This window comes from Australozyma saopauloensis, chromosome 6, assembly GCF_035610405.1.
Source record: "Australozyma saopauloensis chromosome 6, complete sequence".
In the NCBI taxonomy this organism is placed as follows: Eukaryota; Fungi; Ascomycota; class Pichiomycetes; order Serinales; family Metschnikowiaceae; genus Australozyma; species Australozyma saopauloensis.
The window spans coordinates 682,465-697,499 of record NC_086136.1 but is presented as its reverse complement, the minus strand read 5'-3'; the positions used below and the strand labels follow the sequence as shown (position 1 = coordinate 697,499).

At 42.6% G+C, this 15,035-nt stretch overlaps 1 protein-coding gene across 1 annotated transcript; it reads right to left on the bottom strand.

Annotated features, from left to right (window-relative positions):
- Positions 1-121: 121 nt before the first annotated feature.
- PUMCH_004884 (uncharacterized protein) lies at positions 122-14,911 on the bottom strand (the record flags this gene model as incomplete). Its single annotated transcript, XM_063023803.1, has 1 exon — positions 122-14,911. The coding sequence occupies one exon, from the start codon at positions 14,909-14,911 to the stop codon at positions 122-124; it is 14,790 nt and encodes a 4,929-aa protein (XP_062879873.1).
- Positions 14,912-15,035: the final 124 nt, after the last annotated feature.

The window sequence follows — 15,035 nt, the reverse complement described above, 5'->3', positions numbered from 1 at the left end:
TAAGTCTTGAAACGCATAGGTGTCTAGATTTTCATGGAATCTGACCAACAATCTACACAGGAGTTCATTTTCAAATGATTCGATTTGTTCTAGATATACATACAAGTTCGTTTGTGTTTCCTCACATGTTGGCGACCTCAGAGAAGTATTGGCGCAAAATCAACGAAAGCATCTCTGGGAGCTCATGAATGTTTCTCACAACAACATAAAACTCGAATGGGAATGTATCCAAGTAATTTTCAACAGTCAAAGTCATTGCACCAGTGACAGGGTCAGGAACATAGCTGACTTGAGACATCTCCAAAATGGACTCCTTGGATGAGATTCCATCGACAACCACAAAGACAAGCATGACCTTTTCTTCACGTGCCCTTCTGACTAAACGTCTGACAGTTTCATGATCTTCACAAACACCATCAGAGATAATGATTTGCAATTGCCACAAGTCTGCATTGCTAGAAGATCTGGCGTTCTCGAATATTTTGAGAGACTTGGAACACAACTGTTTAATATCAGTCCTCTCTTGCTGGAAGTCAAACCATCTGAATACGTTTGCTCCAACATCTTGATTGAACGGCCTGTCAAATGGATGAACCAATTTGACATCTTCTCCGAATCTCACAATAGATAAGCCACCACTCTCCAACTGGGTCAATGCCTTCAGAACTAAGGCAATACTGTTGAGAGCAAGTTCAGTTGATCCACTTTCACTCATTGATTTGGAGTCATCCACGGCTATCATGATTTGGTATTGCCTCTTGACGGGCTTAGTTCTTCTAAGCCAGATTTTGTCTTTCCTAAAGTCAGAAGCAATGTAAGAGATAATACGCTTCATGTTGAGTCTCTTACCAGTCTTATAGTCTCCTCTCAACTTGGTAGCTAGAGTTGGCTCCAAGATCAATCTCAATTGTTCGCAAAGACCAGAGGCCAACTCTTGAGTAGCCAATTCACTCTGCTTCCACAAATCACGGGCAGTGGCTATATCCAAGTATGGTTGTTCATCCTTGGAGATATTGTAGTCTTCTTGGACATGATTCTCCTCATCGAAGCGCTCGTCCTCTTCGAAATCAAGCTCATTCTTAATTGCATCTGCATCCAACTCTGAGCGTTCTTTCCGTTCTCCGACAACACCACCTTGTGGTTTTCCATCAAAATCATCAGCATCTTCAGCTTCTTGAGCATCGTCGCCCGACTCTTTATCGACTTCCATGTCGTCAGATTCTGGCTTGATTGGGTCAGCTTGTTCTTGATTCTCATCTTCTTGTTCCTCTTCATCAATAGCCAAGTCTTCGTCAATGCTTTGCACTTGATCCTTATTGTCAGCTGCAGCGAGGGCTTGAGTGTCATGTTTCGAGTTTTCACCGTCGACATGCTGGAACTCATCTGGTTTGGTATTGGCCTGCTCCTCGGTTTCCTGCTTCTCTTCTTCGTTAGCAGCCTCCTTAATCTCGTTTCGGCGGCGATGGAATTCCTTGAGGGAGTCACCGAGTTGCTTTATAGACTCCTTCATTTGATCACGAGCGCTGTCTTCGTTTACACTATCTTGCTCTTCTTGCTTCGTGTCCATGGCAGTTTCGCCTGAAGCACCAATATCGTTCTGTTCTTCACCAACTTGTTCCTCGGCTCCTTCACCTTGGTGACCAGCTTCAGTCTTGACCGCAGCATCCATGTCTACGTCATCTTCGTTCTGATTGTCGGCACCTTCTTCACCCATAGCCGTCTCGTCAGTCTCTGCATTGGTCTCATTCTCTTGATTCTCAGGCTGAGTTTCTTCTTCGTCCATGTCGTTGCCAACCTCTTCATCAGAATTGCCAGCATCATCTCCATCAGCTTCTTCGTTTTCAGCCTCATTTTCCTCTGCGGGATCCTCATTTGTTTCTTGATCTTCTGTAGAAGGCTCATCACCTTCTTCAGCTTCTTGTTCATCATCATTTTGATCATCCTCTCCACCTTCAGCAGATTCATCCTCTTCAGCCTTAGACTTGTCAAGAGGGTCAGCTTGGTCTTCCTCGTCTACATCCATTGGATCATCGAGAGTTTCTTCCTCTTCCTCCTTTCCGGAATCTTGGTCGTCGTCCAAGTTCATATCTTCTGGCAATTCCAAGGCCTCAGACTCAGGCACATGATCATCAAGGGCTTCGCCCTCATCATTTCTGACCTCATCCTCTTGCTCGCCAACGTCTTCTTCCTCGCCATCATCATCATTCTCGTCATTGGCGTCATTCTCATTGGATTCTTTGTCATCCTTTGATTCATCTTGAGCTTCCTCGTTGTCTTCGTTGGCTTCCATGTTTTGGTCATCTTGGACAGAATTATCGGGAACATTGTCCAGCTCCTTCTCCTTTTGATCTTCTTTTGCTTCCTCATCCCACATCTTTTCATCAATGGCATTTGGATCAAGATCATCAAGGTCATCAATCTCCTCGTCGAGATCCTCTTCTTCTTCCTTATCGTCCTCTTCATCATCACCATCCTGATCAGACATGTTTTCGAGATCGCCAGCCATATCACCACTCATTTCCACCGCGTCATCATCTTCATTATCATCTTCATCATCTTTATCCTTTTCTTCATTAGGCTGCTGTGCGTGCTCCGTCAAATCATCATCCTCTTCTGCATCCTTAGAGTTGTTGTTGACACCCTCTCCATCTCCCAAACCTGTTCCATCATGCAAGTTGTCATCATTCTTTTGTTCCGATGGCGGCTCGGGTGAGCAAAATCCACTAGTTGCGAGAGTATGCAAAGATTTAGTGAGGATGAATGTTGATTTCGAAACATTTCCAAAGTTTGTGCTGACTTTAGCCAACAAAGAATTAGAGAGTTTTCTGTAATGGGAAATAACTGGCATAGTGAAACTCAATAAAGCTTTGCAGAGGACTGAACTTTCATCGTTATGTTCGATTTGATTTAAAGTTTTCTGACAAGTCTTCAAAGCTTGAGCAAATGGAGTGTGACGAAGGAGTTTCACTTCCTTGAATAGTTGTTGTTGCGATTGCGAGAACCATTTATCATCATCATCGCTAATGGCATCCTTTTGTAGTTCAAGAATTTGCTGCACAGAAAGAATACCGATGTTTGTGATTCTCTTTAAGCTCCTCTCGAAGTCATCCACACAATTCAATGCCTCAAGGGAGTTACAAGAGTCCACAAATGGACTATACTTCACATTATCCATCCAATCTAAGACAAGCAAGCCCAAGAAACCATTTTTTGGGGACTCATAGATCGTTGTTGTCAAATCACGCTGCAATTTAGTGAGATAGGTCTTGAAAACATTGACGAATTCAAGAGATTCTTCAGTACAAGACTTTGTTTTGATTGAAGGTAATGAAGTCTGAATTTGAGAGCATTCGGCGAGACCAGCCGAAAGAATTTGTTTGATTTTTGATCCTTGGAATTGAGGCAATGTAGTCAGTAATTCGACTGCAAAGTCCAAAATCTTGTGAAGGTTAATGGAATAATTGCGAATTTGAGTAGAGTTGAACTCAAAGGTAGGTACAAGAGATGCTTTGAGAAGACTTTGCTTGTTGTTGAGAAGTGATTCGAAGTCAGCGTATGTTGATTCAATATCAGCAACAGATTGAGCCAATGCAACCATTGCCTTTCGAGAAGTCATTAAAGACACCAATAAGTTCTCTCCAGCAGCCAAACCTCTTTCAAGATCAACTTGTGGTACTTCCTCATTTCCACTTGAAATTGTTCCCCTGAGTCTTGGCAAGAGCTCAAGAATTCTGAAGTAATCCACATCAGTCATTTCAAGACTGGTGGCAGAAAAACTTTCACTGTTAACAAGAATAGAGTTCACAGTTGCCAAAGCAATTTTGACATCTGGCTTGACGCTAGTGCTGATACCTATACGTCTCAATTCTTTGAGTGTGTCACTGAGCAATTTGTGTTTCTGAGTCTTCAACGCGGCGACCTTCTTTTTGTTGTCATCATTTAACACGCTAGGCGTTTCTTTCTTGAGTCTTTCCATTTCACCAACCACTGATTGTGCATACTCATAAAGGTTGGGCAATTTGTGACCTGCAATTCTATTGGTGTACACCTTCATGTTATTCTCAAGAGTGTCAATTTTCTTCAAATGGGCAGCTCTTCCGTTCCATGATTCAACTTGCTGACACAATGCTAGAATTTCCAACTTCTCGTCCCTCGTTCTTGGTATGTATTCCATTGGTTTCAAAGAAACGGATTTGGAACCAGTTCCCTCATTTGTGAAACCATTTTCAATCATTGAGTGAACAGGTGTAGCCAATAGAGCTCTGTACTTTCTAACAATCTTGTACAAGTTGTTGTGTGATTTGCGTGAACTTTGCTTAAGTGCGTCAACGTTAACATCTTTCCAACTTGCAAGAAGAATGACTTCAGAAACATCTTTCTCCAATGTTTTCTTGGTTTGCTGAATTTGCTCATCCAATTGAGGAACGAAGAGGTCATAGAAAGTGATAAGATTTGAAAAACCGTTGATGAGATCAATCTCGTCAGTAGCAATTTGACGGACATGGTTTCTGAACGCCTTGAGGAGGTTCAATCTTGATCGGTATTCGCCGAATTTAGCTTCGCTCATAAAGACGTTTAAAGCAGCTAGAATCATAGATGGAGATGCTTCTTTCTCATCTTCCTGATTCTCATTCTCATCAGTAGATCCAAATAATGGAATGATAATCACTTCGAACAAATGGAACCACCATTTGCCGATGTTCTTCTGAATTGCCATTTCTTCTTGTTTGAATAGAGATTTCCAGGACAGAAGCTCTAATCTTCTCCACGACACAATCAATCCGGTCAATGTGTCTACCTGTGCTTTAAGACTCACTTGACTCGAGGCAAATTTCTCCCACTCCGTGATGTAATTGAATATGACTTCGATTTTGTGGAGAAGCTTGTTGAGAGGAAACGAAGAAGGATATCCCAAAAACTCTTCGCAACCTCTATAAATGTTCTGCAAAGTTGCATGCTCAGGCCATTGCTTAAGAAGCTCCGAAATTGCCGTATAGAGCGACAAGATGATCTTCATAGCCTTAGCATACTCATTTGGACTAGCATCATGGTAGAAACTGATTTCACGATCAGACTCGGTAGAAAACTTTTGTTGATACTTCTGCATAACATGCAACAAAGAAACCAATTGAGAGCTGTTGCAGTCACCATTAATCAAGTCAGTACGCTGAGTTTTGAGTAAGCTACAAAGGTCCGCACCTTCCTCAACCAATTGTGCCAACGGAGCTCTGGTCTCGAACAAGTAATACTGAACGTAAGACTCGGCGATCGAGAAGTACACATCCTCAAAAGAATCGTTAGACTTCACTTTTTCATTGTCCAAGGTCATTACCTCATCAAAATCTGGGAATAACTCCATGAAGTCCTCATCCCCATCATCCAAGCCTTTATATTTGTAAAGGGAACTATCTTTTGCTTCAGATTCCTCAAGTTTCATTCTGCGGTAATACCAACGGTAGTAAAGAGCCTGAAATGCTTCTGTTGTCACCAACTCCAAAGAGTTTTCTGTGTGACCATTGAAGAAACAAACATTAATGAAATAATGCATCAATTTCTCACAAAGTGGGGAAGAGTTGTCAATCGACTTCGACACCAATTTGATTGATTCAAAAGTGTCTTCAACAGAGTCAATGTTGAGAACATTCGACAATTCCAAGCCCCAAGAATATGGAACTTGGACAGCTGCCAGATCGGTTTGGTTTTGAATGGTCATGAGTCCAAGACCAAGCTTTGCAGCGTACACAAAACCGATCAAAATATCATTCAAATCAGCGTACATAGAGTAATTCCTTGTCAAACGTGAAATAAATGAATTAGAGTTCTTATCGAACACACCAACTTTTAGAACATTCACTGAGTCTTCAAGTGAACAAGCAGCAGCGAGTAGATTACTGATTGGTTCAGGTCCAATGTCAGATTCCATGAATGCATTCCATTCATCAAAAAGCTGATCAATACTCTCAGTCGATCTGTAAACCAGGAGTTCTTCAATATGCTTTTCCGGAACGACTGGGCAATTCTTTTCAATAATTGTTGGTTCGTCTCCACTTAACGTTGAGCGAATGGTCATCCAAGAGTTTGCAATCTTTTCAAGGCATGAAGAAAAGTTGACATCAACATCCAGTTTGACGTGTTCTTCGATAGCTGGGTCTAGCGGGGAGCTTGGCACGAAAAGTTCGATACAAATGGCAGCAAAAAGCACCCAAGCTTTACCTAACTCTCCGGTGTTGTGATTCTGCGAAAGCATGTTGACGACAGTAACAAGTCTTTTCAAAACAGAAGCCACAAGTGAGTCACAACGCTCTTCCAATAGATTTGAAAGGGTCTCATAATCATGCGACTCGATCTCAGATCTACTCAAGCCATGAAGGCCAAGAATTTCAACAATCCAATCAAGAAGAATGGTGGAAAATCTGTCCTTGGATGATTTAAGAATTGGAACTGAGTTTTCAATCAATTGGTCTCGTAATGCGGTCAAGTCATTGAGTCCTTGATCAAGGAACTTACCTGGACACTCTGACATATCAATTGTCTTGACAAGGGAAGTCAAAATTGTATCATTTGTGAATAATGGCTTCGTTGAATCCTTGTCAGACAACCACAAACTGTCAAATATTCTAGGATAAGGACTGAAAGTTTCACCCTTAGAAGCATGAACCAAGGACAAGGTAGATTTAGTGGAGTAATTCGCGAGTTGTAGCAATTGCTGAATATCGACCTTCTCAAAGTATGAGGAGCACTCCAAAATATTGTGCACCTGAGTAAATTCATCCTCAAGTCTGTTGTGTCTTTCCACCACAAAGGTTTCGGAGATATCTTGCAAGCGCTGAATGGTACTTTGAATGGCTGCAAGGATCTTGTCCAATTCTTCTCCGCTTGTTTTCTCTGCAACAACATCGTTGTATAAATTCATGATCAGTTCACGTAAAGATGTTGCATCTTGATGAGCATCTGTGTACAATTTCCTAACAATATTGTCAAATTCTGAAAACAACACGCACATGTTGGCGAAGTTGTTCCAAGCATCTTCAGATTTAGGATAAACTTGCTTGAATCTGTTCCAAATCTTAACCATGGAGAGACCGGACTTAAGTTCCAAACCAACATCCAATGAGGTAAATTTAGATGCAAAGGTCTGAACGAGAGCCATATGTTCATGTTCTGAGATCCACTCACTAATCAATTGCAAATAGACCCTGAGCTGAGACAAGTTTTGGGTCTTGCTGCTCTTCACAAGACAGATCCAAACAGATTGCAACTCCAACAAAGCAGTGTAGATCTTGGTATCGGAGTCGAGGAAATGGTCAGGGATCAACGATGCGCGGAAAATCTCTTCTATGATAGAGGCCACAGTCTTGACGCAAGAGTACACTTGCACTCTTGGTTGTTTTCGGATGGATCTATTGAGAGAGACAGCGGCAGAGGTTTCAAGGAAAGACAATTCGTTGACCTTAGCATTCAAAGCTCTCAATTCGACATTATCAATTATTGTTCTGGTGTTCAAGATCCCAATAGCCACCTCAAACAAAACTGTCAAATCAGAGATCGAGTACTGACCAGCATTCTGACTTAAGATGCCATGTAAGTATTCGTTGAATTTGACGTGTAATTTTTGGTTACCAAGAAGAGAACTCAGGTTGATGGCAGAGTAGCTATTCTTCACGTCATTCACAAATCCCTCATGTAGGAAAAAGTTGTTCACTCTCTTGATCATATCGAATGCGGGTGCCTCTTTGCCAATGAATGGAGTTAGCGAGTCAGCCCATGCCAGGACCATGGTAGTGCTTGATATAGAAAGAATGGCAGATAAGGCAGAAGGAAGAATATCTTGCAATGAGTCGATACTGTCGTGAATAGAAGCAAATGGCCTGACAGAGGAATGAGTAGCCGATACGAATGAAGACAATGGTTGGTGAGACAATTCATCTTCGTCGGAATATCCCAAACATCTCTTATCGTAAGAAGTCGAACGAGCTTCTAAATCATCCATGAACACTTCGATACATCTATTTCTCATGGCTCTGGACAATTCACCATACTTCGGGTCAACAGTCAAAAATAATCTGAAGTTTGCATGAGGTTTCAAAACACGAGCTGAGCCGTCCTTTTGAGAGCATTCGTTGATAACAAGGGAGCCATTGGTTTCGAGTAAAGAATTAAGACGATCCAATACAGATGGGTTACACAAATTAGCATTGTCCAACACCAACCACTCACCATTGGTGACTGCTCTTACCAACATACCGTCAAACCAATTGAAAGTTACTTTCGAAGATTCGTTTTCGAGCTTCTTTTTCAACACTTCAACCTTTTTGAATAGAGCGACTAATTGATCGTTCAGGAATAGCGAAACGAATTGACCAAGCTTCTGCTCAAAGGCCAAGAAATGAGCGCTGTCTATCACCATGGTTTCTACCATATCAAGCAAAGCAAGACATGTGTGCATCACAGATTGATTCGTGGAGCTGGACAGAGCATTGAGAACGACCAATTCATTGAGTAAAGCAACACTTTCCAGAATAATCGAGTTCATATCTCTTGTGAGATCAACTTGTTCATATCCTCCCAAGATATCCATGCTATCAATATCGCTGTTCATAGCAAACTCGGAAAGTTTAACACCAACAACATTTGCCAAAAACCGGATGAAATTAGTTTTACCCGAGTTAGTGGGTCCGGTTAGAACGATGGGAAGGTTATCATTGACACTGCGGATAGCTGACTCGAGGATTCTGAAGTTTGATTGAAGTGGGATAAGAAGAGTGTCATCATATGAATTGTCATAAGAAAGGACTGTTCTTCTGTCCATCATCGAGCCACAAGCTTGGATGTAGTCAACACCGATATCATAAATTGGGTCCTTGGCTTCGAACTCGCCAAAAATGGAAACGAACAACAGTCTGGCTTGAAGTTTGTCTTCTTCGCTTCTGAATCTTTGGCATACAATCATATCGATGAAATCTCCGGCTTCGAGGTGAAATGAGACAAGACTGCGTCTTCTTGCACTCAACAAGCTCATCCATCTAAGGGTATCACGCAAGTTAAACTCCCAAGGGCCTCCAGATTGTCCCCAACTCTTTTTGACCACAACTTGTTCTTCCAACTCTGAAATGAACGAAATCATTTTGTTGCAATCACTGGAAGAGATTTCTGGAAACAACCTCTCTGAGATCAACCGCAAATCTTCTGTTTTTAACATATCCATGTAGACAACCGAAAAACGATTGACAAAAGATTTGGGCAAACCTTTTCTGCCTCCACCTTGGTATTGCGGGTTCTGAGCTGCGAATACCTTAAATTCGGGGTGACAGGGGAAGGATCTATCCAATTCAGGAATGTATGCCTCTCCTCTGTGATCCAAACAGGCATTAAGACCTTCCAAGACAGACTGGGAAGCAAGGTTCATTTCATCCAAAAGTACCCATTCACCGTTTTTCATGGCACGGAGAAATGGAGCATCTTGCCAAACAAACTCACCCGTGTTTCCTCCATCTACAGGAGCGTCAGAGCCAAAGAGGTCAATCAAGTCTGTTTGTTCAGACAAATTGATTCTCACCAATGGACTACCAACTGCTTTAGCAAGGGCTGTCACCAAACTTGTCTTACCGACACCAGGACTTCCTTCTAAAAGAATAGGCTTCTTTCCCTGCATGGCTCTAATGACCCTCATGGCATTAGCAGCAGTAGTTGGAGCGCTCAAGTTGAATACGCTTATGTCCTCATCAATTATTTCACGAGGAATTTCGAAGAAGCCAGCTTTCAACATACTTTGAGTAACTTCGATTTTGACGTCAGCTTTTTCAAAGAGAGGCACCAAATGGTACCCACTAATCTCTGCCAATTTTCTAACACACATGAGTTTATGCGCCATCAAAGCTTCTTCGTTCGCAGCCAAGTAAGCAGTGTTGTTTGTTCCAAGTGCGTCGATGAAAACCATGAGCGCACCATTGAGAAATGCAACCTCTCTCGGGACGTTTGGACCACAAGCATTGATAAACTGTACCCATGCCAAAATATCACGGAGCGAGATCACACCACTGGTAGCATTGCCGTTGCTGAGCATGTCAGCAAACCAGTATGAATAGTCCACCAAGAATTCGCACAAGGAGCTGTTTTCCTCGCTCAATTTAGAAGCTACGATTTGTTTCACGTCCACAGGGTCCTCCATAGAAGGCACCCATATTTCTGTGAATCTGTTTCTCAAAGCTGGAGACAATTCTTTTTTGCCGTAGTCTCCACCAGGGTTCATGGTAGCCAAAAATTGAAACGTCTCAGCAGCGACAATAAATGTGTCGTCTGTTCCTTTCTCGGCCAATAGCAAACTACGCTCGGGCTCAAGAACAGAATTCAAACGCTCCAAAACAGAATCGTCAGCCAAGGAGATTTCGTCTAGCAAGAAGAAGTCACCAGCGCGCATGGCCTGAGTCAATGGACCATCATTCCATTCGAACAAGACAGATGATTCCCTGATCTTATCCTCAATGTTGGTTACATCATCAGCATTGACCTGGTTGTTCTCATCTGCTACCACAGCTTTCTTGGCAGAGTGAAACAATTTAATGTAGTCATCATAGGTTGCCGACTCAGATGGCACCTCGATTCCAGCTTGCGAGAAGAATCCAATCAAACTTTGAATGAGAGAGGCCCTCAATTCGAATCTATTACGTACCGGTCTTTGTGCACCTAAAATATCACCGGTTTCAGTGTTTTGGTGGGCATTAACGGTAATCAACTCGCGCCCAAGTAGTTGAGCCAATATTTGACAGATAGTAGTCTTACCACATCCAGTCTCTCCAACTAATAAGAGCGGTTCCTTGTACTTAATAGAGGTCTCGACAAGGACAGACAAGCGCCGGATGGCCTTCGTCCATACAACAGAGGTATTCGCACTCATAAGCTTTTCGTTTTCGAGTCCACGGTAGTAGGCATCCATATCGAGATTCACTCTCATGACTTTCTCAATAGTTTCCTTCACTACAAGCTTCTCTTCTGTAGATCTAACTCTCTCTGCGAGAAGCATGTATCCATTGGCTGCAAGCTCTTCATATCCAACAGCATCTCTTAGAGCCCATCTGAAAAGATCTCTCAAGGTAGCAAACGAGTTCTTCTGCTCAAAAAGTCTGGAAGATTGACGCTGAACCGAAAGCTGTCTGTAAACCTCAACAATTTTCTTTGCATATGATGGCGCAATTTTACATCTTTCCCTAAGAATAATCTCAAGCTCATCTTGAGGGATGTCATCGAAGTGAAGTTCGAGGAATCTGTTTCTGAATGCTCTCGAAAGCACCTTTCTACCTCCGTAAAGTCCTGGTGGATTCTGGGTTGCAAAAATCATGAAGTCAGGGTGTGGATGAACAACTTCTTGTGTTTCTGGTATAAACAATTCACGATTGTCATCCAAAAGACGGTTGAGAGCTTCTAAAACATCTGTTGGAGCAAGGTTCAACTCATCGAGAACAATCCAATAACCCTTACGCAAGGCTTCGACCAAAACACCCTCACGGAAAACCAACTTACCACTGGAATCTGAGACATAGGTTCCCAAATACTCTTGAAGATCAGTGTGCTCGTGATTGTTAATACGAACGAAGTTGTGGCCAGTAATGTTTGCCAAATATTTGATCATAGAGGTTTTACCAGCGGAAGTAGGACCCTGCACTAAGACAGGGAACTTCCTTGTAGCAGTGGCACGTACAAGGTTAAGCAAGTTCTTTTCGACGAAGGGGGTAATAATATAATTTGGTGTTGAGGGTTCCTCAGGTCCCCTTCTGAGCCAGTAATGTTTGAACTGAACAAAGTCACGCTCTGAATCAGCAGGAGCGGGCGGGCAGCGAGAAAGAATCTGTTTGGCGTTTTTGAGCTTCGAGATGGTATACTGTTCAATCAAGGGCTTCAAGAGGTTTTCAGACTCTTTGTTGAGGAGGGTCAAAAAGGCCATACAAAAACCTTCAAACAATGCCCTACGGAGACCATAGATGGAAACAATTTCTCTCACGTAGATGAGGGTTCTAGTCAAGGTACGGATACTGAAATGTGGTTTCTGGCCAGCACCATCGACAATTTTGTTTGCATCAGATAAGGCCTTGGCTGCTAAGTAGAGCTCAGCTATATCTTCCACGACCCATTCATCACCGACAGCGTATCTGTTGATATAGCGGTCCACAATCATTGTGAGGTCATCTCTATCTTTATCTGGCGAGTGAACATAGATTTCGCTAAAACGAGATCTTATACTTGAAGGGAGGTCTCTTTTACCGACATCTGTAGATGGATTCATACATCCAAAGATACGAAAGTCAGGATGAGCAATAGTGGCATCAATATCACCTCTTTCACTCAACAAAACAGATCTCTGACTAGAATCTTCGGAGAGCAAATCGGCAATACTCTCGAGGGTATCAGGGGAGGCTAAATTGATTTCATCAAGGAGAAGCCACTCTCCGTTTTTGATAGCCTTGACCAACGAACCTTCAACGAAATTGAACACGAAGGAGTTGGCGAGATTAGACGCCTGCGCCTCGAAATTGATGATATCTTGCTTGAAGTTGTTCCATTCTTGAAGCAAAACGGTTTTCTCTGACATTTGAAGTTTACGCTTCTTCTTTGCGCTACCGTCATTCTGCTCTTCGTCAGAATCATCATTCTTTGAAAGGATACCATCTGCCATTTTGACAGCTTCTTTCCAAAGTTTAATGACATTTTTCCATTGATTGCGGTTGAAACACTTCGAAAGAAGCTCTGAAAATTTGGCATTCTTTTTCTGCGAGAAAGTTGCCAAAAAGAGACTTTCAAAGCGCTCTTGGAGAGGAATGGCAACAGTTTTCGTGTTGACTGGTTTGTATCCTCCAAGTAAATCACCAGACTCTGTTTGTTGCGATACGTTGATAACAGTCAATTTTTTGTTCATCATCTTCGCGATCTCTTGGACAATGGTGGTCTTACCAGTACCTGTTTCACCCACAAGTAGAACTGGCTCGCACATCTGGGCCGCGACACCGACTTGTTCCATGAGACGTCTGGAATGCTTCGTGCGGGCGAAACTGGTGTCATTTCCGAGTTTCTTCTTCACGTACAAAGCCTTATCATGGACAGACTTTTTCAAAAGAGCTCTTCCAATCTCAATCTTGTCTTCGTCATCGTGAACAGAGGGAACGTAATTAGTAAGGTAATAGTTCACACGCGAAGGTGACACTTCAAGAATTTCTCCGATGACTGTAACAAGTGGATGAAGGGCTCCATACTCAGTCAATGCACTTCCAAAGCATTCCACAGCTTCGAAAAAGATATTTTCATATAATGTAGATGCTATAAGATCATTAGCGGATGTTATGCCTGAATTGAGGAGCATTGCGTTACATCTAGAGCAAAACTTCATAAGATCTCTGATCGAGATCACACGGGGATGGGATCCCTTGTTCAATGAAATAAACGAGACCGAAGAGTAGATCTTAACAACAGCCTCATACACAGATATGAACTTGGCGATGAGATTCTGAAGGATCGGAAATTTGGCACTGAGAATTGCTCTAATCTCCAATTCAGAAGGTGTGTCGACAGGAATGCAGTTCCAAAGTCTCATACCTATGAGATCTGGGAGCTTCAGGCCGGATTCATCAGGCTGTGTTCTAATAGTGGCAAATAATTGGAAAGAATTCTTAGCCTTGATCACTTCACCACGAGATGGAATGTTCAACTCCCGCTTCTCTAGAAGAGTCAACAAGATCGATAAGACTTCGGTAGGCGCCTTATCAATATCCTCGACAAGAACCCACTTGCCTTCTCTGACAGCAGTTGTCAAAACACCTGAGCGCCATTCAAAAGATCCAGGTTTTTCACCAGATGTGTAAGCTCCAGTCAATAACTTTGCGTCAGTCTGTTCTCCCAAGTGGATTTTAACAATATCTTCATCACAAGCAAGATAGCGCGCAAATTGATTGATGAGGAATGTTTTACCAGCACCCGCTCTTCCGTGAAGCAACACAGCCTTTCTCTTCAGATACAGGTTGGCCAAGCTCTTTAAGACCTGGGTGGCCGCGGAGGTAGGAACCACTGACTCTTGAGGCTCATGTGTAGTGAGCTTGGTTTTGGTGATGAGAACACCACAAATGCAAGTGACTGATGATGACAAAGTGTCTCTGGCGAACAGTACTTTACTGCTACCCTTGAAGTCTATAGTGGATGGAAGCAGGGTGTAGTCCAGAAGTGACTTGGCATCGATCAAATCGACAAATCTATAATCAATATTTTTTGTTCCCTCAAAATCGCTTTCGAGAGAGATGGAATGAATGTGGGTAGCCATCATATTGTTCTCAGCTACCTCGGCGGCATTGAGGTAGATGCTCAAGACCTTGATGGCTAGAAATTTGGCAGCAGCGTACTCATCGCCCAATGAGAGAATTTTGTACAACTTCTCGGACGTGATATGTGTCTTGAATCTGCTAGGTTGGCTTTTGTAGATACGGTACAAGGCCAAGAGGACATCTCTGATCTCTTCTGGGGATGAGGCACCATCGGCGAATGCTAAGAGTTCAGTTTTGTGTAATAAGGTCTCGATAAAGCTGGAGCATTCATGAAAGATTGGAGATACTCGAGACAATGCTAAAAATATGTGTTGACCAGTAATTTGGGGGATACTGATGGAGTGGGCCTCACAATAGGCCTTCTCAAACTGTTCGCGAGAATTGACCCAACGGCCAATTAACTCAAGAAAGATCTTCTTAAACGAATAGAAGCATGCCAATGTTGTTTTTGGATGCAACGCAAAAAGTGCCAATCGGTTGAGGTTCTGATCTTTAGACTCTTTGTCATTGTAACGAAACGAAGAGGGCAAATTTTTCTGCAGAAATTTGACACGGTAATATTCGTACCGAGACGTAGCCTCGGCAAAATCCACAACGATCGAGTGGTCCATGTCGATGAGATTGATAGGGAATTTACCGGTTGATGATTTGAAAAATTAATGAGATGGGCATCTGCTTAGTATCAGTATCGTCCTGCAGACAACCACACTGCAGAGAACTTTGGCTGCAAATCTA